This window comes from Tachypleus tridentatus, chromosome 1, assembly GCF_004210375.1.
Source record: "Tachypleus tridentatus isolate NWPU-2018 chromosome 1, ASM421037v1, whole genome shotgun sequence".
In the NCBI taxonomy this organism is placed as follows: Eukaryota; Metazoa; Arthropoda; class Merostomata; order Xiphosura; family Limulidae; genus Tachypleus; species Tachypleus tridentatus.
This window is the reverse complement of record NC_134825.1, coordinates 11020076-11042143: the sequence shown is the minus strand read 5'-3', so window position 1 is coordinate 11042143 and position 22068 is coordinate 11020076. Positions and strand designations below refer to the sequence as shown.

Here is a 22068-nt window from a genome sequence, read left to right as displayed (position 1 = left end):
TTATGTTTTGAATTTGAAAAAAAATCTTATTTTATTTTTCCAGTTACGAAAGGTTTAGTGAATACAAGTACAAAACTTCCGTGGATCAGTACCTCCAACAGGGTTAAGAACCACCGACTTATCCTAATGTTTATAGTAGAAGCAAATCGTTTGATATTCATATCCTAATGTTTCTAGTAGATATTTATCGTTAGATACCCTTATCCTAATATTTTAGTAGATGATAATCGTTTGATATACTTATCCTACTGTTTCTATAGATGATAATCGTTCCATATACTTATCCTACTGTTTCTATAGATGATAATCGTTCCATATACTTATCCTACTGTTTCTATAGATGATAACCATTTGATATACTTATCCTACTGTTTCTATAGATGATAATCGTTCCATATACTTATCCTACTGTTTCTATAGATGATAACCGTTTGATATGCTTATCCTACTGTTTCTATAGATGATAACCGTTTGATATACTTATCCTACTGTTTCTATAGATGATAACCGTTTGATATACTTATCCTACTGTTTCTATAGATGATAATCATTTGATATACTTATCCTACTGTTTCTATAGATGATAACCGTTTGATATATTTATCCTACTGTTTCTATAGATGATAATCGTTCCATATACTTATCCTACTGTTTCTATAGATGATAATCGCCATATACTTATCCTACTGTTTCTATAGATGATAATCGTTCCATATACTTATCCTACTGTTTCTATAGATGATAACCCTTTGATATACTTATCCTACTGTTTCTATAGATGATAATCGTTCCATATACTTATCCTACTCTTTCTATAGATGATAACCGTTTGATATACTTATCCTACTGTTTCTATAGATGATAACCGTTTGATATACTTATCCTACTGTTTCTATAGATGATAATCGTTCCATATACTTATCCTACTGTTTCTATAGATGATAATCGTTCCATATACTTATCCTACTGTTTCTATAGATGATAATCATTTGATATAATTATCCTACTGTTTCTATAGATGATAATCGTTCCATATACTTATCCTACTGTTTCTATAGATGATAACCGTTTGATATACTTATCCTATTGTTTATATAGATGATAATCGTTCCATATACTTATCCTACTGTTTCTATAGATGATAACCGTTTGATATATTTATCCTACTGTTTCTATAGATGATAATCGTTCCATACACTTATCCTACTGTTTCTATAGATGATAATCGCCATATACTTATCCTACTGTTTCTATAGATGATAATCGTTCCATATACTTATCCTACTGTTTCTATAGATGATAACCGTTTGATATACTTATCCTACTGTTTCTATAGATGATAATCGTTCCATATACTTATCCTACTGTTTCTATAGATGATAACCGTTTGATATGCTTATCCTACTGTTTCTATAGATGATAACCGTTTCATATACTTATCCTACTGTTTCTATAGATGATAACCGTTTGATATATTTATCCTACTGTTTCTATAGATGATAATCGTTCCATATACTTATCCTACTGTTTCTATAGATGATAACCGTTTGATATGCTTATCCTACTGTTTCTATAGATGATAATCGTTCCATATACTTATCCTACTGTTTCTATAGATGAAAACCGTTTGATATACTTATCCTACTGTTTCTATAGATGATAACCGTTTGATATACTTATCCTACTGTTTCTATAGATGATAATCGTTCCATATACTTATCCTACTGTTTCTATAGATGATAATCATTTGATATACTTATCCTACTGTTTCTATAGATGATAATCGTTCCATATACTTATCCTACTGTTTCTATAGATGATAACCGTTTGATATGCTTATCCTACTGTTTCTATAGATGATAACCGTTTGATATACTTATCCTACTGTTTCTATAGATGATAACCGTTTGATATATTTATCCTACTGTTTCTATAGATGATAATCGTTCCATATACTTATCCTACTGTTTCTATAGATGATAACCGTTTGATATGCTTATCCTACTGTTTCTATAGATGATAATCGTTCCATATACTTATCCTACTGTTTCTATAGATGATAACCGTTTGATATACTTATCCTACTGTTTCTATAGATGATAACCTTTTGATATACTTATCCTACTGTTTCTATAGATGATAATCATTTGATATACTTATCCTATTGTTTCTATAGATGATAATCGTTCCATATACTTATCCTGTTTCTATAGATGATAATCGTTCCATATACTTATCCTACTCTTTCTATAGATGACAATCGTTCCATATACTTATCCTACTCTTTCTATAGATGATAACCGTTTGATATACTTATCCTATTGTTTCTATAGATGATAATCGTTCCATATACTTATCCTACTCTTTCTATAGATGATAACCGTTTGATATACTTATCCTAATGCTTCTATAAATGATAATCGTTTCATATACTTATCCTAATCTTTCTATAGATGATAATCTCTTGAAATACTTATTTTAATGTTTCTTTTGATGATAATTGTTTCATATATTTATCCTGTTTCCATAAATGATAATCGTTTGATATACTTATCCTAATGTTTCTATAATTAATAATCGTTTGATACCCTAGTTTTGATTCTTCTATTAAACGATAAAGTGATGATACAGTTGATACTATTTTTTAGTATGTTATAACCTGTTGATACACTGGTTCTAACCTTTCTGTTAAGAGGTAATGTGTTCAAACATAATCCCTTATACTTTTGGTACATGATATTCCTTTGATATTTTGATATTTCTAGCAGATGATAAGTTGCTTGTATATACCAGTCCTACAATTTCTAGTGTATACTAATATGTAGATACACCAGTCCTGATAGTTTTAGTAAATCATAATGTGTTGATACACAACTCCTAATATTTGTAGTACAAGTTGAACTTGTGGTATTTCCAATATAAAATAATTCACCTGATAGTTTTAGTAAATCATAATGTGTTGATACACAACTCCTAATATTTGTAGTACAAGTTGAACTTGTGGTATTTCCAATATAAAATAATTCACCTGATAGTTTTGGTAAATCATAATGTGTTGATACACAACTCCTAATATTTGTAGTACAAGTTGAACTTGTGGTATTTCCAATATAAAATAATTCACCTGATAGTTTTAGTAAATCATAATGTGTTGATACACAACTCCTAATATTTGTAGTACAAGTTGAACTTGTGGTATTTCCAATATAAAATAATTCACCTGATAGTTTTAGTAAATCATAATGTGTTGATACACAACTCCTAATATTTGTAGTACAAGTTGAACTTGTGGTATTTCCAATATAAAATAATTCACCTGATAGTTTTAGTAAATCATAATGTGTTGATACACAACTCCTAATATTTGTAGTACAAGTTGAACTTGTGGTATTTCCAATATAAAATAATTCACCTGATAGTTTTAGTAAATCATAATGTGTTGATACACAACTCCTAATATTTGTAGTACAAGTTGAACTTGTGGTATTTCCAATATAAAATAATTCATTATTAACTGGTCCTAATATTTTTGGTAAATGTTAAATCGTTGATATACCAGTCGTGGAAAATCTAGTTGATACTAAATCTTAATATCTCACATCTTGGTCTTGTTTCAGTTGTGAGTTCAGTCATGTAGAAATATTTGTTATTAGCGTAATGTAATATTCCCCTTTATGTCAACCTACCGGTATCATGTAGAAATATTTGTTATTAGCGTGGTGTAATATTCCCCTTTATGTCAACCTACTGGTATCATGTAGAAATATTTGTTATTAGCGTGGTGTAATATTCCCCTTTATGTCAACCTACTGGTAGAGGAACAAAATATATGTGCACATGTGCAGCTCTCGGTTTGAAAACCACTAAACACATTCGGTTGACCTTTAGGTATAGATGCTGTTTTTCTGCGATTTAAAACTAACCACTTTTCTTAGTAGTATTTTTTGTAAACTTATCATTTTTGTTTACGTTATTTGTTTTAATTCAGTCGAAATTAAAAGAAACAAAAGAAGTCCGCCATTATAAAAAGTACCATTAACCTTATTACTGTTGTTAAACATACTGAATTTCATCTGTTCTGTACTAGCACTATCGAAATGTTGTATTAACCTTTATATTAACATCGTTTTATTATACCTCTTACTACCAGACGTGTCAACATGTTGTCTCGTATTGAGTAATTCTGTATTTTTTGGTTGTTAAACAAGTTACCAAACACGTTTACTCATTTTCTGTGTAAAATGTACATGATAATAATTCTTCGTAGTTATTAACTATTCATGAGTTGTTGTTTTCTCTACATCTTCGCGGGTTCGAATCCCCGTCAGATCAAAAATGATCGCGCTTTCAGCCGTGGGAGCGTTATGACGCGACGGTTAATCCCACTATTCGTTGATAAAACATCAGCCCAAGAGTTGGTGGTGGATGGTGATGACTAGCTGCCTTCCCTCTAGTTTTATACTGCTAAATTTGGGACGGCTAGCGCAGATAACCTTCGTGTAGCTTTGTATGAAATTAAAAACACGCAGACAAACAATGACTCCATTACCCTGAAAGTTTCTTTACAAATATATGTTCAGAAGTTCCTAACAATAACAAATAACAATGAACCAATTACACTGAAAGTGTCTTTACAAAGATGTCTTCAGAAGTTCCTAACAATTACAAATAACAATGAACAAATTACACTGAAAGTGTCTTCACAAAGATGTGTTCAGAAGTTCCTAACAATAACAAATAACAATGAACCAATTACACTGAAAGTGTCTTCACAAAGATGTGTTCAGAAGTTCCTAACAATAACAAATAACAATGAACCAATTACACTGAAAGAGTCTTCACAAAGATGTGTTCAGAAGTTCCTAACAATAACAAATAACAATGAACCAATTACACTGAAAGTGTCTTTACAAAGATGTGTTCAAAAGTTCTTAACAATAACAATGAACCAATTACACTAAAAGTGTCTTTACAAAGATGTGTTCAGAAGTTCCTAACAATAACAAATAACAATGAACCAATTACACTGAAAATGTCTTTACAAAGATGTGTTCAGAAGTTCCTAAAAATTACAAATAACAATGAACCAATTACACTTAAAGTGTCTTTACAAAGATGTCTTCAGAAGTTCCTAACAATAACAAATAACAATGAACCAATTACACTTAAAGTGTCTTTACAAAGATGTCTTCAGAAGTTCCTAACAATAACAATGAACCAATTACACTGAAAATGTCTTTACAAAGATGTGTTCAGAAGTTCCTAACAATAACAAATAACAATGAACCAATTACACTGAAAGTGTCTTTACAAAGATGTGTTCAGAAGTTCCTAACAATAACAATGAGCCACTTACACTGAAAGTTTCTTTAGAATGATGTGTTCAGAAGTTCCTAACAATAACAAATAACAATGAGCCAATTACACTGAGTGTTTCTTTACAAAGATGTGTTCAGAAGTTCCTAACAATAACAAATAACAATGAACCAATTACACTGAGTGTCTTTACAAAGATGTGTTCAGAAGTTCCTAACAATAACAAATAACAATGAGCCAATTACACTGAGTGTTTCTTTACAAAGATGTGTTCAGAAGTTCCTAACAATGACAAATAACAATGAACCAATTACACTGAAAGTGTCTTTATTAGTGACACTTTTGATTTCTACGTACAATAAATAGCTGAACTTCGCTAACAGTCTAGATATACAAACCTTGTTAATGCACTTGTGAATTAGCTAGATATACAACTGTACAATAAACTAACATATATTATAATAAAATAGAATTAAAACTAGGTGATTTTGTTACATTGCATGATAATATGAAATTAGTGTAACATAATCTATAAATACAGTTTTGGAAACACTGGCAGATATATATATATATAAATTGTTGGAAGGGGTTATATTAAACATCATAACTTTCCCTCGATATGAAAAACCTTTGAACGTCACTTGCTTTTCTTGAACAGGGTAAGGAGCTCCTGACTCCCCCACACAGATTGGTAATGATGTCAGTTGTGCACTAGTTAAGGGTATCCCAACAACCACATGGATGCATCCCTGGGCATCTTAAGTTGTTCAGTGCTTCAAATTATAAAAAGTGGAACAGTCGTCACAACTTTTAAATCACTGTTTTAACGGTGTTAGTCATTACCTAAACGTAATCTGAACCCAGACAATGTTTAAACTAATTCTCGAAAATTCGAGTTCTGTAATATGAAATAAATGACACATTTTCCCTAAACTGAAAGTCCTGATTTCTCATGATTTATGAATAGGAGAAACCCTTTAACTCATCAGGCGAGATGGTGGTTTGTAAATATTTTAAGTAGAAATTAATATTGGAAAGATCCACTTTTTGTTGTTGTTCCCCTATTGAGTTAAGCCTTTTGCTCACTTTATCAGATAAAGACGTCTTTGCCCATCATCTCGTTCTAAGATAGTTTGACTCAGTTTTAGATAGTTTATCATAATATAGTTGAGAAAGTTTGACATAGTCTGACACAGTTTAGGATATTCTATGAAAGGCTTCGTTATTTATAATTTTATAGAAATATAACATTTACATTAAAGAAGCGTCGCCAACACTACTTAGGCTTAAACTAAGAGTTTCCATAGCGATGATTTGAAAATTATTTTTAAAAGACTGTAAGAAGATCAAGCAAAACAGTAACGGTAGACGAACTAAAAACACGCACGTACTTTAAGTTTAATGTTATATCATTGTAGGTTTCAGTTTTTTATTTTAAAAAAACTGATCCAGTTTTCTCCTTTCTCGTTTACTTCCTTTGAATTTAAGAATTATCAAAAATTGGCCATGTCTGATGCTAAGAATGATAATAATATTTACCTTCGAGATGCTAACCCTAAGTCAAGGAAAAACTAAGCGTCTTGAAACCCTTTTCCTTTTATAATCAATAATTATAATAGGCTCACTTTGTGAGTCTTTCATGTTACACTAGCACCTTGAATAAGTACATTCGGCCAACGTTTTTACTTAAGTCCAGTTTTAAAACTGACGGTTGGAGTAGAAACTACGTCATCATTACGGGTTGACGTGCCCTCTATCTGTCCTGGCGCGACCTCTATACTTGCTACTGAGTCCTCTGGCGTCTTAGAAACCTCGGTAATTTCGTGGTCGTGGTCATGGTGAGGCTTGTGTTTGTGATGGAACGGCTGCAGAGAAAAACGACGATGGGTCACTTTCCGGCCACCCCTTCTCTTGGAAATGTGGGGATTATCTTTCCTCATAGTTTTGTTACGTAGTGCTTGTAGTTGAGTATAAACACGTCTCAATTCGGCCTAAGAACATGTTCAAGTCAGTAAGCTGAATGTGGTTAAAAACCTATAATTATAATTTCAGGATCTAATATTATTCCAAACAAAAATCTAACCATGAATATATTTATAAAAACGATGAAACCACAGGATTTAAAAACATTACACAAAACAAAGTATTTAAAGTAATTTATTTTTTTATGTTTTCTTCCATTGCAATAGGGCGATTAAAGATAATGAAATATATTTTAGAAAAATATTAGCCCTCCTCGTGCATAAGATTTAAAACTTCTATACAAATAAATCTTGTTTGGTTAACGTAATAATCTCTTACGTTTAACTAATTTGTAGTAAATATAAAGTACAGTTTCTTAAACATCAAACGGGCGATGCCAGTCTCACTTATTTATTCAAAATATCCAAGTAAAAGTGGTCTTCAAAACACTTACCTCGTCTCTATTCACTATTCTCTCCTTTGAGACTTAACATGAAACTTTTATTATTAAGCACTACATAGAATTAACAAAGAAAGTATATAATATACTCCACCCCTATTCAAACACTTTTATAACCCTTACCCCACATTTGTAGAACATAATCATATTATAATTATTATTCACAGGTAATGAACGTCTACTGAAATGAACCCCTTTCAAAGGGAGATAATATTCTATGGGAGGGTTAATTACTGATGGCACCTTGTGGAAATATGATTTCACTGCCCATGTAACTTCCAGCCCTCAAGCGATACCGCTCAATGAGGGGAAGGCAGGGGTATCCTTCGATCTAACCTTCACGCTGTGCCCTCAAGTGCTAACATCCTTCACGCTGTGCCCTCAAGTGCTAACATCCTTCACGTTGACTACTCAACTGCTGGAGTTGATCCGTGCGGTGTTCTGTACCCATTTGTGTCAACTCTAAATTACCATAATATTTTAGTCTTACTTTAACATATTTGACTAGTCTTTTTTCATATTTGTTGGAAGTTAAGCATAAAGCTACACAGAGGGAGCTATCCGTCCATCACGGTTATCGAAGGCTGCTTTCTAGTGTTGTAAGTCCGCAGACATACGCTGTGCCGCTGGAGGCGGTCTTTTGTAAGCAATGAAATAAAAGAACGGTTTTGGTTTGGTTTGTGTCGAATTTCGCGCAAAGCTACACGAGGGCTATATGCGCTAGCCGTCCCAAATTTAGCAGTGTAAGACTAAAGGGAAGGCAGCTAGTCATCAGTACCCACCGCCAACTCTTGGGCTACTCTTTTACTAACAAATAGTGGGATTGACTGTCACATTATAAAGCCCCAACGGCTGAAAGGACGAGCATGTTTGGTGCGACGGGGACTCGAGCCCGCGATCCTCAGATTACGAGTCGAACACCTTAACCCACCTGGCCATGCCGAGTATTGATCAAATGGAAGAACAAGAAAGTGGTTTATTAAAAGAGGTCAAGAAAAGGTAAAAAAACATTGGTTGAAATTGATAAATAAAATAATGTATATTTATCTCTGTGTAAGTACCTTCTGTTTAAATGCTTCACAGAAAAGAAGATGGTGGATATCGAAGGTTAAGATACCGTATGGCCATGTATATAATAAAAAGAAATTACCTTGATTATGAAATTATAACGAAAAACAACAAGTGAATGTTTATTGACTGATGCATGCGTCTGAGTTAACAGTATCAAATAAGATGTTCGTCATATTGTATGGATCACTTCAGTGGCACGTGACCTTTTTTCCCCAGTAAGTGACTTATCGGTGGCTTATTTTATACCTCCTGACAATGTGGATGACTTGTTTCCCAGCAAGTGGCCTTGTGGGTGACTTACTTTCCAGTAAGTTACTTTATAGGTGACTTGTTTCCTAACACGTGATCTATTTGGTTACTTGCTTCTCAGCACGTGACTTTCTCCTAAAAATGTGAACTAATTGTATTGTCACTCAGCATGTGATCCCATGTGCTCCACACTGGATAAGCAGATTGTCTGCGGATTCACATCGATAGAACCAAGCAGAACCCACTGTGTAGCTTTGTGCTTAATTCAAAACAGTCAATCCAACTCTAGGCGGGAACAACAACTTCTCAGATACACACTACACTGAAAACTCAACTAATACTGTATCAAGAATTACAGAGAATGAAATATTCATTTTGTTTATTTAATAAAAGATGTGACAACCACACCCAGACAACATGAACAACATCCTCTTAAGCCACATTACAACTAGCTGATGACGTTTCGTATGTTTTACACTTCATATTAGTTGATGTCGTTGCCCACCACCTAGCGGCATATTTTGAAAGTATTCATCACTCTAATGGTATTAAGCGGCGGCTTTTCACGTCCTCTGCCATTGGTAACGGAAGCTACTAACTTGTTTTATAATAACTATAGAAACGTCCTTACCCTAATATCTTCTGGATCCATATCTGTCAAGTTAATTTCCACTAAGTCAACTTCCCCGTTAGACATAATGGCTTCATGAAGCTTCAGAGAGTCTGGTACGTGGTCTTGTATGTCACAAGAGAGGTGTCGGTTGGGATCAGATGGTCTATGGTGGTACCACAGCTGTGAACGAATATGTAATTTTATCTTGCTTCAAATTTTTAGAATAATATGTTTTAGAATATAAACTAGTCTCGTGTATATTTAGTGTTAACTGCTTATGTTGGGATTGATATTGAAAAACTGAATACAAACTAGTTTCAAGTATATTTAGTGTAAACTCCTTGTTCTAAACTTGACACTGATAAGTTCAACACATCTAGTTTCGAGTATATTTAGTGTTAACTGCTTATCATAAACTTGACACTAAGTTCAACACAAACTAGTTTCAAGTATATTTAGTGTTAACTCCTTGTTCTAAACTTGACACTGATAAGTTGAGCACAAATGAGTTTCATGCATGTTTAGTGTTAACTGCTTATCCTAAACTTGATACTGATAAGTTCAACACAAATGAGTTTTATGCATGTTTAGTGTTAACGGCTTATCCTAAACTTGACACTGATAAGTTCAACACAAACTAGTTTCAAGTATATTTAGTGTTAGCTCCTTGTTCTAAACTTAACACTGATAAGTTCAACACAAACTAGTTTCAAGTATATTTAATGTTAACTCCTTGTTCTAAACTTGACAACTGATAAGTTCAACACAAACTAGTTTCAAGTATATTCAGTGTTAACTCCTTGTTCTAAACTTGACACTGATAAGTTCAACACAAACTAGTTTCAAGTATATTTAGTGTTAACTCCTTGTTCTAAACTTGACACTGATAAGTTCAACACAAACTGGTTTCAAGTATATATAGTGTTAACTCCTTGTTCTAAACTTGACACTGATAAGTTCAACACAAACTAGTTTCAAGTATATTTAGTGTTAGCTCCTTGTTCTAAACTTGACACTGATAAGTTCAACACAAACTAGTTTCAAGTATATTTAATGTTAACTGCTTATCCTAAACTTGATACTGATAAGTTGAACACAAATGAGTTTCATGCATGTTTAGTGTTAACTGCTTATCCTAAACTTGACACTGATAAGTTCAACACAAACTAGTTTCAAGTATATTTAGTGTTAACTCCTTGTTCTAAACTTGACACTGATAAGTTGAGCACAAATTAGTTTCATGCATGTTTAGTGTTAACTGCTTATCCTGAACTTGATACTGATAAGTTGAACATAAATTAGTTTCATGTATGTTTAGAGTTAACTGCTTATCCTAAACTTGATACTGGTAAGTTGAACACAAATTAGTTTCATGTATGTTTAGTGTTTACTGCTTCTCCCAAACTTGACACTGATAAGTTCAACACAAATGAGTTTTATGCATGTTTAGTGTTAACGGCTTATCCTAAACTTGACACTGATAAGTTCAACACAAACTAGTTTCAAGTATATTTAGTGTTAGCTCCTTGTTCTAAACTTAACACTGATAAGTTCAACACAAACTAGTTTCAAGTATATTTAATGTTAACTCCTTGTTCTAAACTTGACAACTGATAAGTTCAACACAAACTAGTTTCAAGTATATTTAGTGTTAACTCCTTGTTCTAAACTTGACACTGATAAGTTCAACACAAACTAGTTTCAAGTATATTTAGTGTTAACTCCTTGTTCTAAACTTGACACTGATAAGTTCAACACAAACTGGTTTCAAGTATATATAGTGTTAACTCCTTGTTCTAAACTTGACACTGATAATTTCAACACAAACTAGTTTCAAGTATATTTAGTGTTAGCTCCTTGTTCTAAACTTGACACTGATAAGTTCAACACAAACTAGTTTCAAGTATATTTAATGTTAACTGCTTATCCTAAACTTGATACTGATAAGTTGAACACAAATGAGTTTCATGCATGTTTAGTGTTAACTGCTTATCCTAAACTTGACACTGATAAGTTCAACACAAACTAGTTTCAAGTATATTTAGTGTTAACTCCTTGTTCTAAACTTGACACTGATAAGTTGAGCACAAATTAGTTTCATGCATGTTTAGTGTTAACTGCTTATCCTGAACTTGATACTGATAAGTTGAACATAAATTAGTTTCATGTATGTTTAGTGTTTACTGCTTCTCCCAAACTTGACACTGATAAATTGCACAGACTATAAAGTATCATATTTTAAACTAACAGTATTCTTCCAATGCCAATAGAAGGAACTAGTCAACAAAGAGTGGCTATTTGTAAATCTATGCGTGTATATATATATATATATATATATATATACATGAAAAACTAGCTAAGGATAATGTAACAGTAATTCTAGTGAACATGATAACTAAAGGTATCTAAAAGTGAAATCCGTTTCTCGTAACTGGTTACAGGTCTGATGGATCAGAAATTCATCATTTTTAATCTTAATGCTAAACCTTTAACAAACATCGTGTCGTAAACACGTACAACATATTGTAACTACTAAAATGGCTGATAATTAGCATGGTTTAATTCTTTGTTTTTGAAAAAAGAAGTAATAACAAAAAAGGTTCACAAAATTCTTCTTTACCTTTGGTCCGAAGATAATTGTAAGAATGCAGGTGACTGTCAGCTGGCATCGAAGGAAGTGGAGGAAGAACAAGTAGTCCTGACCAAGAGACAACCACATCACACGTCTAGAAATGTATACAAAAGAAATGGATATTAGAAACTAATATTCGACCAAGAAATAGCCGTAGACACTTGTGACGTCACACTGTTTAATAGTGTAATGGTATGGTAATTTGTTTTTAAATTTCGCGCACAGCTACACGAGCACTGTCTGCGCAAGCCGTCTCTAATTTTGTAGTGTAAGACTAGAGGGAAGGCAGCTAGTCAACACCACCTACCGCAAACTCTTGGGCTACTCTTTTACCAAAGAATAGTGGGATTGAACATCACATTATAACGCCCCCACGGCTGAAACAGCAAGCATGTTTGGTGCGACGGGGATTCGGACCCGCGACCCTCAGATTACGAGTCGAACGCCTTAACTCACATGGCCATGCCGGGCCCAGGTATGTTAGTACATTGGAGATTCGTATCACACGTTTTATTTCTTTGTTTATTTCATGTTAAGTTCAAAGCTACACAATAGACAATCTGCAGTGTCCTCACCACGGGTATCGAAACCTTTGTTTAGCGTTCTGCTAAAAGTGGTTAAAGAAAGTTAACTTTTGACCAGTGTGTCATATTATAGTAACAGTGAAAAAGAGAGAGATAGATTAGTATTACTACAAATGTTATGTAATGCTAACTCACTAGATGTGATGTAATATTCACTGACTAGATGTTATGTAATGTTCACTGACTAGATGTTATGTAAATTTCACTGACTAGATGCTATGTAGTGTTCACTAACTAGATGTTATGGATTGTTCACTAACTAGATGTTATGGATTGTTCACTAACTACATGTTATGGATTGCTCACTGACTACATGTTATGGATTGCTCACTGACTACATGTTATGCAATGTTCACTAACTAGATGTTATGTAATGTTCACTAACTAGATGTTATGGATTGTTCACTAACTACATGTTATGGATTGCTCACTGACTACATGTTATGGATTGCTCACTGACTACATGTTATGTAATGTTCATTGACTAGATGTTATGTAATGTTCATTGACTAGATGTTATGGAATGTTCACTAACTAGATATTATGTAATGTTCACTGACTAGATATTATGTAATGTTCACTGACTAGATGTTGTGCAGTGTTCACTGACAACATGTTATGCAATGTTCACTGACTAGATGTTATGTAATGTTCACTGACTAGATGTTATGTAATGTTCACTGATTAGATGTTATGTAATGTTCACTTATTAGATGTTGTGTAATGTTCACTGACTAGATGTTGTGTAATGTTCACTGACTAGATGTTGTGTAATGTTCACTGATTAGATGTTATGTAGTGTTCACTGACTAGATGTTATGTAATGTTGACTGACTAGATGTTGTGTAATGTTCACTGATTAGATGTTATGTAATGTTCACTGATTAGATGTTATGTAATGTTGACTGACTGGATGTTGTGCATTGTTCACTAACTAGACATTATGCAATGTTCACTGACTAGATGCTATGTAATGTTCACTGACTAGATGCTATGTAATGTTCACTCAATAGATGTCATGTAATGTTCACTGATTAGATGTCATGTGGTGTTCACTGACTAGATGTTATATAATATTGAAGCAGAGACTCACCTGACAGTGTGTGTAGTAACAGAGACAACAGTTTCGATACAAATAGCAGCAGAAAGTGGCCATTTCTCTCGGTAAAACTCTTTTCTGGCGTTACGGATGCAGTAAGTCAGGTAGATTCCCAAAAGAAGAAATAAAAACTCACCTGTGTTGAGAAAAGAATTGTTTGAAATAAAATGACTTTAATAATGAAAAGATGCGCCTTTCACACCCATATGTTGTATAAAACTGACACACATATGTAGTATCATATTTACATCCATATGTTGTGACTAGATGTTATATTATGTTCACTTACTAAATGTCATATAATATTCACTCACTATATGTTGTATATTAATCACTGACTAGATGTTGTATATTAATCACTGACTAGATGTTGTATATTAATCACTGACTAGATGTTGTATATTAATCACTGACTAGATGTTGTATATTAATCACTGACTAGACGTTGTATATTAATCACTGACTAGACGTTGTATATTAATCACTGACTAGATGTTGTATATTAATCACTGACTAGATGTTGTATATTAATCACTGACTAGATGTTGTATATTAATCACTGACTAGATGTTGTATATTAATCACTGACTAAATGTTGTATATTAATCACTGACTAGATGTTGTATATTAATCACTGACTAGATGTTGTATATTAATCACTGACTAGATTTTGTATATTAATCACTGACTAGATGTTGTATATTAATCACTGACTAGATGTTGTATATTAATCACTGACTAGATGTTGTATATTAATCACTGACTAGGTGTTGTATATTAATCACTTCATTTTGAGCACACATACAAACCTTAATCAACACATCAATAACACAACATATCAAATGAAAATTAATCTACTTTATTCTTATTCTAGCAATATCTATTTCTCACGTTTTAAACACTTTATATCCAACAACATTTAACAAGCAACTCTAACGGTAACCGAAATAGTAGGGTATTTTGTATACACTGTATCCTGTATTTAATCTTTTCTTTTACAGAAATATGCATAATTTTATGAGAAATCCAGAAATGTACGCTAAACTATCAATGAATAACACGCAAATAATTTAGTATGTTTGCTTCGCTTTGTTTTTTCAGTAGAGTTTGGTGATTTTTTCCTAGAATTCAGTAAACAATGGTTGTTATAAATTCACTACTCCGAACTTTTTGTGAAACCCGTGAGGAACTGCTAAGACTATGAGCCAGCATCTGGTAGTGTTTCTTCTTTTACAGATGGAAACGAGGGTGATGTTTCGTAGCTAACCTGTAAGTGTAAAGTAGTAATATATCCAAATTGTGGATGTACTCACAAAAGATCCCAAGTTCAGGTACTATTTGACAGAGGAAGTGCTATTAAGCCTCGAGAGAGAAACACGTCTGCACACAAAAATGGTAAACTTACGATGACGTGTTTTTAAATGGAGATGAGAGAAATGAAGGAAAACAAGTAAAAGTCAGGTAAAGAACAAAGATTTTAAAGGTTTATGTGGGTGAAGAGCAAGAATATTATAAGAATAATAAATGATCTGAAGTAATAGAGAACTTTCATGACCGTAACATGCAGATGGTCCACTTTGATACGATATAAAACACCCTAACGACTACTTGGACCAAAGAAAATAGTACGGCAAAATTATTACTACATCATGCCCTGCATTCCAATTACCTTACTTTTAGGCTTCCTGACCTAATGGGATATGCCACCACCAAACAATAAAGTCATATTTTATACTGTTGAATCAGAGATTGCTTGTTAAACATATTTGATATAAAAATAATTTTGAGTCTTGAACAAGTCGTGGCCATTTTTACAGAACCTTTTTAACCCTTAGACCCTTCACACCACTTGTTTTTTTTATATTTCATATTGTTTTCTAACAGACTTCGACTACTCACCCCCTTCTGTAACATAATCCCACCAAAGCGCTCTACAGGTGAAATATTTAAGTCCATCTAAGGTCTCATGCTGGTCAATAATATCGTGCCCTCTAGTGATGTTATCCATAACTACTGCAGTCCAAGCAGCCATGTAACACATGACGACCAGTACAATTCCAAGCAGGTACTTTAGCAGGTCTTTGTCTCTGACACAGACACGATGAGCCTTTCTGGACTGGAATTCGGCTAAGATCCTTTGATAAAGAAAATAAAAATTGTTCCCTTTTGTCAGTTTCAGTTCATTATTCACTACTTTTAACCAAGCTGTACCACGTGTTAAAACAACAACAATATTTTAGTAAAAGTAAAATCATCCAGCTATCGTTTGAGCTTATGGTTTCAAAGTAATTCATATTTAGTAACAGAAAAGAGTTGATCATATTCATAAGTAAAACAAAGTAATTCTTCGTTTATATGAGTCTTGTAACTATGAATCAGCTTCTTACAAAATATTCAGTGAACGTTATTTATCTTTATTAAATTATTGTTTAGTTTTGTACACTACAGTAAGTTGGTATCGTACCTATATACTTTGAGAACAATGCTCCCATAAAATATAGCAAAACCCAACTCTCTAAACCAGGGCTCTGCAAGACATGTGACGAGACTAGGTTCAAAGTACCGCACCACCACCTACAATAGTCAAGAAATGTATTAATACAGTTTAAATTGATATATGTTATTTTATTACTTACAATATAAATAAAAATATACTCCTAAATACATGGTTGCAAATTAGGAGTTGCAATCAGTCAAATAAAATACGATTTTATAAAAAAAAACATTTTTCTTATAAATAAGTATTGTTATCTTAAAAGTATGGATATAAACAAATCAAGATGCTACACAGATCCCAAATGATTTGTTTGTTTGTGTGTTTTGGAATTTCGCACAAAGCTACTCGAGGGCTATCGGTGCTAGCCGTCCCTAATTTATCAGTGTAAGACTAGAGGGAAGGCAGCTAGTCATCACCACCCACCGCCAACTCTTGGGCTACTCTTTTACGAACGAATAGTGGGGTTGACCGTCACATTATAACGCCCCCACGGCTGGGAGGGCGAGCATATTTTGGCGCGACTCGGGCGCGAACCCGCGACCCTCGGATTACGAGTCGCACGCCTTAACACGCTTGGCCATGCCGGGCCTATCCCAAATGAAAACAGTAAGTAATTCAAAATAAAAAGACGGAAACCTTCAAAGCCACAACAAACTGTTTTTGGATTTCTTTGTAAGAAACATTATTTGTTGTACCTTTCAAGTTCTGCCAGCAAAACTGGAGATGACAGTGTTTCAAAATCTTTTGTTTTTTATTGAAGTGAAGTGACTTCACTTCACAAGAAATTCAGGTTTTTCTTTCATTTCTATTTCGAACACAATAAACTTTCAATGTAATATGAGTTTTTATTTAGTTTTACATTATTGAAACCTGGAACGTCGAAAGTAAAAGCAAAGTGATATGTTAGAGGTGCAATACAGCTTATAGTATAATGACATGTCGCTAGGTGGCGCACCACGTAGCACATTATGGAGCAATGTGATAGACGTCGTACCATAAACTTTATGACAATGTATGGTTAAAAACAAACAGTGGACTTTTTTTAAGTTTTCAGTATGAAATAAGAGAAAAAATGAAATAGTCCTAGTTAACATTCCTGGTACAGAATGAAAATGTTAGTAAAGATTCCTTCCGTAGAATAAAACCAGTGATTAAAATTCCTGTGATTTGTTAAAAGTTTCAAGTTACATATAATAGGTGTACCACATTAATTTCTTAAAAGTTTCATGTTATGTGTTGTGGGCTTATTACATTTTGATAATATTTGTAAGTAAACTGACAATAATTAATGCTGATTAATTTAGCTTCATTCATTATAATCACGTGTAAACCTTTGAGAATGTTGGACAAAATAAATAGATGAAATACTTCTAAAACTAATCTTAAAAACAGGATGTAGCAATCTTATGACAGGACGTTTCTATAGGCATAGTTTTACCTAAACTTTTATATAAATCAGATGATTCAGGTTGTTCCTCGAATGATATTTTAAACACTTCATGAATAGGTCATCAGAACTTTACAATACTACATAGTGTTTCCTTTAATAACTATATCTGTGTACTCACTGAGTCATAAGTTCTTGCAATGTCCATATGTGTCTATAAATGTTATGGTATTCGTCCTTCTGCTACTTTTATACTACACGACAACTCAACAAACCAAAACAATGGTGTCAACCAATTTCACTGAGGTGACATAGTTTGAAACGGAGTATCCACTTTTATAACGATTATAATTAATTAACGGCAATTTAAAAACGACAACATAATTTAAGTGCAAACGATGTTATCATTACCCCTTGAAGTTAGCTTTCTTACAGAAACATGGTGTTCTTTGAAAATATAAAGCACAAGGTGGAACAGGAATTACCAGCCAATAATAGATTAACAATAAATATTACAGTTGGAACAGGAATTACCAGCCAATAATAGATTAACAATAAATATTATAGTTGGAACAGGAACAGGAATTACCAGCCAATAATAGATTAACAATAAATATTACAGTTGGAACAGGAATTACCAGCCAATAATAGATTAACAATAAATATTATAGTTGGAACAGGAACAGGAATTACCAGCCAATAATAGATTAACAATAAATATCACAGTTGGAACAGGAATAGGAATTACCAGCAAATAATAGATTAACAATAAGTACTACAGTTGGAACAGGAACAGGAATTATCAGCCAATAATAGATTAACAATAAATATTACAGTTGGAACAGGAATTATCAGCCAATAATAGGTTAACAATAAATATTACAGTTGGAACAGGAATTACCAGCCAATAATAGGTTAACAATAAATATTACAGTTGGAACAAGAATTACCAGCAAATAATAGATTAACAATAAATATTACAGTTGGAACAGGAACAGGAATTACCAGCCAATAATAGATTAACAATAAATATTACAGTTGGAACGGAACAGGAATAACCAGCAAATAATAGATTAACAATAAATATTACAGTTGGAACAAGAATTACCAGTAAATAATAGATTAACAATAAACATTACAGTTGGAACAGGAACAGGAATTACCAGCCAATAATACACTAACAATAAATATTACAGTTGGAACAGGAATTACCAGCCAATAATAGATTAACAATAAATATTACAGTTGGAACAGGAATTACCAGCCAATAATAGATTAACAATAAATATTACAGTTGGAACAGGAATTACCAGCCAATAATAGGTTAACAATAAATATTACAGTTGGAACAGGAATTACCAGCCAATAATAGGTTAACAATAAATATTACAGTTGGAACAGGAATTACCAGCAAATAATAGATTAACAATAAATATTACAGTTGGAACAGGAACAGGAATTACCAGCCAATAATAGATTAACAATAAATATTACAGTTGGAACAGGAATTACCAGCCAATAATAGATTAACAATAAATATTACAGTTGGAACAGGAACAGGAATTACCAGCCAATAATAGATTAACAATAAATATTAAAGTTGGAACAGGAATTACCAGCCAATAATAGATTAACAATAAATATTACAATTGGAACAGGAATTACCAGCCAATAATAGATTAACAATAAATATTACAGTTGGAACAGGAATTACCAGCCAATAATAGATTAACAATAAATATTACAGTTGGAACAGGAATTACCAGCCAATAATAGATTAACAATAAATATTACAGTTGGAACAGGAATTACCAGCCAATAATGGATTAACAATAAATATTACAGTTGGAACAGGAATTACCAGCCAATAATGGATTAACAATAAATATTACAGTTGAAACAGGAATTACCAGCCAATAATGGATTAACAATAAATATTACAGTTGAAACAGGAATTACCAGCCAATAATAGATTAACAATAAATATTACAGTTGGAATCTCATTGTATTGTATTTACAACTTTTTAATAAATAAAACTTTCCTATAATCACGTGTGAATCTTTAACAGTGTTGGACAAAAAATATAAACAATAGTTTTGTTAAAGAAACAAACGTGTACTAAGCTATCTAGTGAAGAATGTATGGTTAAAATAACTTTTTAATTTGTTTTCAACACGACATAAGAGAAAAACATGTAGTCCTGGTTAACAATCCCGCTATAGAAACTTAGACTTTATTTTTGAATTGTGTTAATAGTTTAAACATGGAGATATAATAATATTTTATTATTATTGTGTTAACAGTTTAAACATGGAGATATAATAATCTTTTATTATTATTGTGTTAATAGTTTAAACATGGAGATATAATAATATTTTATTATTATTGTGTTAACAGTTTAAACATGGAGATATAATAATATTTTATTATTATTGTGTTAATAGTTTAAACATGGAGATATAATAATATTTTATTATTATTGTGTTAACAGTTTAAACATGGAGATATAATAATATTTTATTATTATTGTGTTAATAGTTTAAACATGGAGATATAATAATATTTTATTATTATTGTGTTAACAGTTTAAACATGGAGATATAATAATATTTTATTATTATTGTGTTAATAGTTTAAACATGGAGATATAATAATATTTTATTATTATTGTGTTAATAGTTTAAACATGGAGATATAATAATATTTTATTATTATTGTGTTAATAGTTTAAACATGGAGATATAATAATATTTTATTATTATTGTGTTAATAGTTTAAACATGGAGATATAATAATATTTTATTATTATTGTGTTAATAGTTTAAACATGGAGATATAATAATATTTTATTATTATTGTGTTAACAGTTTAAACATGGAGATATAATAATATTTTATTATTATTATGTTAATAGTTTAAACATGGAGATATAATAATATTTTCATTGTTTAAGTGATATTTGTACAAAATAATATACTTCTGGGGTATATTTAACTCAAAAGCGACAAAATTCCATTTTGTAGTAACTTCTTTAACCTTATATCTTGTGTCTAAAATATTTAAGATTTAAGACAAAATGTTGGATTTTATTTTACTTAAACTGTTCTTAAGATGTGAAGCGAAACGTTCCATGTTGTTGTTGTTCATATTGGAACCTCATTGTATTTAGAACTTGGTTATAAGTACAACCTTAAAATGTCTTTTGAAACTATATTAAAACAACAACAAGTAAAGAAAACACTTCCAAGATAGTAACGATGGCATTATGTAAGGGTAGTGTAAATGCTATCCTTACTATATTGTTTACACTGTTTTTGAAATGCCATCCTTACTATATTGTTTACACTGTTTTTGAAATGCCATCCTTACTATATTGTTTACATTGTTTTTGAAATGCCATCCTTACTATATTGTTTGCATTGTTTATGAATGGTTGATATTACCAATTCTTACACTTACTTTTGGAAAGTGATTGTTTTACTTGTATATTTAAAGAATAGCTGGATATATCTTGTTAAAACGAATTGCTATTTTCGAAAAGAAATGCAGTTTCAGTGTCCATAATTTCTTACACGTCATGTCTTCGAAAACATTCCAATAAACAGAATGCGTTATGAAAGGACAACCAGGTTTTAAATATTGTAACGAACCATTAGACATACTTTAGTTGAAAATCAAAGCGAATAACAGGTCATATCAAAGCCGTATCTCAAAATATATATTAAAACACAGATATTGTCCAAACACAAACACCATTTACACAAACTAAAGATTTAATGAATAAAGGGGAACTCACCGTCTGATAGAGAAGCAGGGATCCAAACAGCATCGCTTCCAACATGATCCACATTGAACACGCTATTTGCTGTAAGTAAACGGATCGGAAGAATCATTATCGTGTCAATAACAATAAAGATTTCTTAGGTATTCACATAGTTAGATAGAAAAAACGTTTAAAAATAATTTCCGAGAATAGAGAAAGATTAACAAAAAAGACCCACTTGTAAATAATTTTGTTCTTGTTATATAAAAAAAAAATGCTAGGTGTGTTTGCATTTCGCGCAAAGCTAGACGAGGGCTATCTGCACTAGCCGTCCCTAATTTAGCAGTATAAGATTAGAGGGAAGGCAGCTAGTCATCACCACCCACCGCCAACTCTTGAGCTACTCTTTTACCAACGAGTAGTGGGATTGGCCG

At 32.1% G+C, this 22068-nt stretch overlaps 1 protein-coding gene across 3 annotated transcripts; it reads right to left on the bottom strand.

Moving 5' to 3' along the window:
- Window positions 1–5597: 5597 nt before the first annotated feature.
- Window positions 5598–21732, bottom strand: LOC143240487 (metabotropic glycine receptor-like). 3 transcript variants are annotated; one of them, XR_013021805.1, is made up of 8 exons: window positions 21668–21732; window positions 16451–16560; window positions 15886–16121; window positions 13981–14122; window positions 12292–12397; window positions 9690–9851; window positions 6856–7307; window positions 5605–6089 (listed from the first exon to the last, which is right to left on the bottom strand). XR_013021805.1 is itself a non-coding variant. In XM_076483026.1 (7 exons), the coding sequence occupies exons 1-7, from the start codon at window positions 21719–21721 to the stop codon at window positions 6999–7001; spliced, it is 1119 nt and encodes a 372-aa protein (XP_076339141.1). In that variant the 5' UTR covers window positions 21722–21732; the 3' UTR covers window positions 5598–6998. The 3 variants fall into 3 exon arrangements, 2 of the variants coding, with proteins under 2 accessions (XP_076339141.1, XP_076339272.1); XM_076483026.1 differs by having other exon boundaries at window positions 5598–7307; XM_076483157.1 differs by lacking the exon at window positions 5605–6089 and having other exon boundaries at window positions 7126–7350.
- Between the last annotated feature and the right edge of the window lie 336 nt (window positions 21733–22068).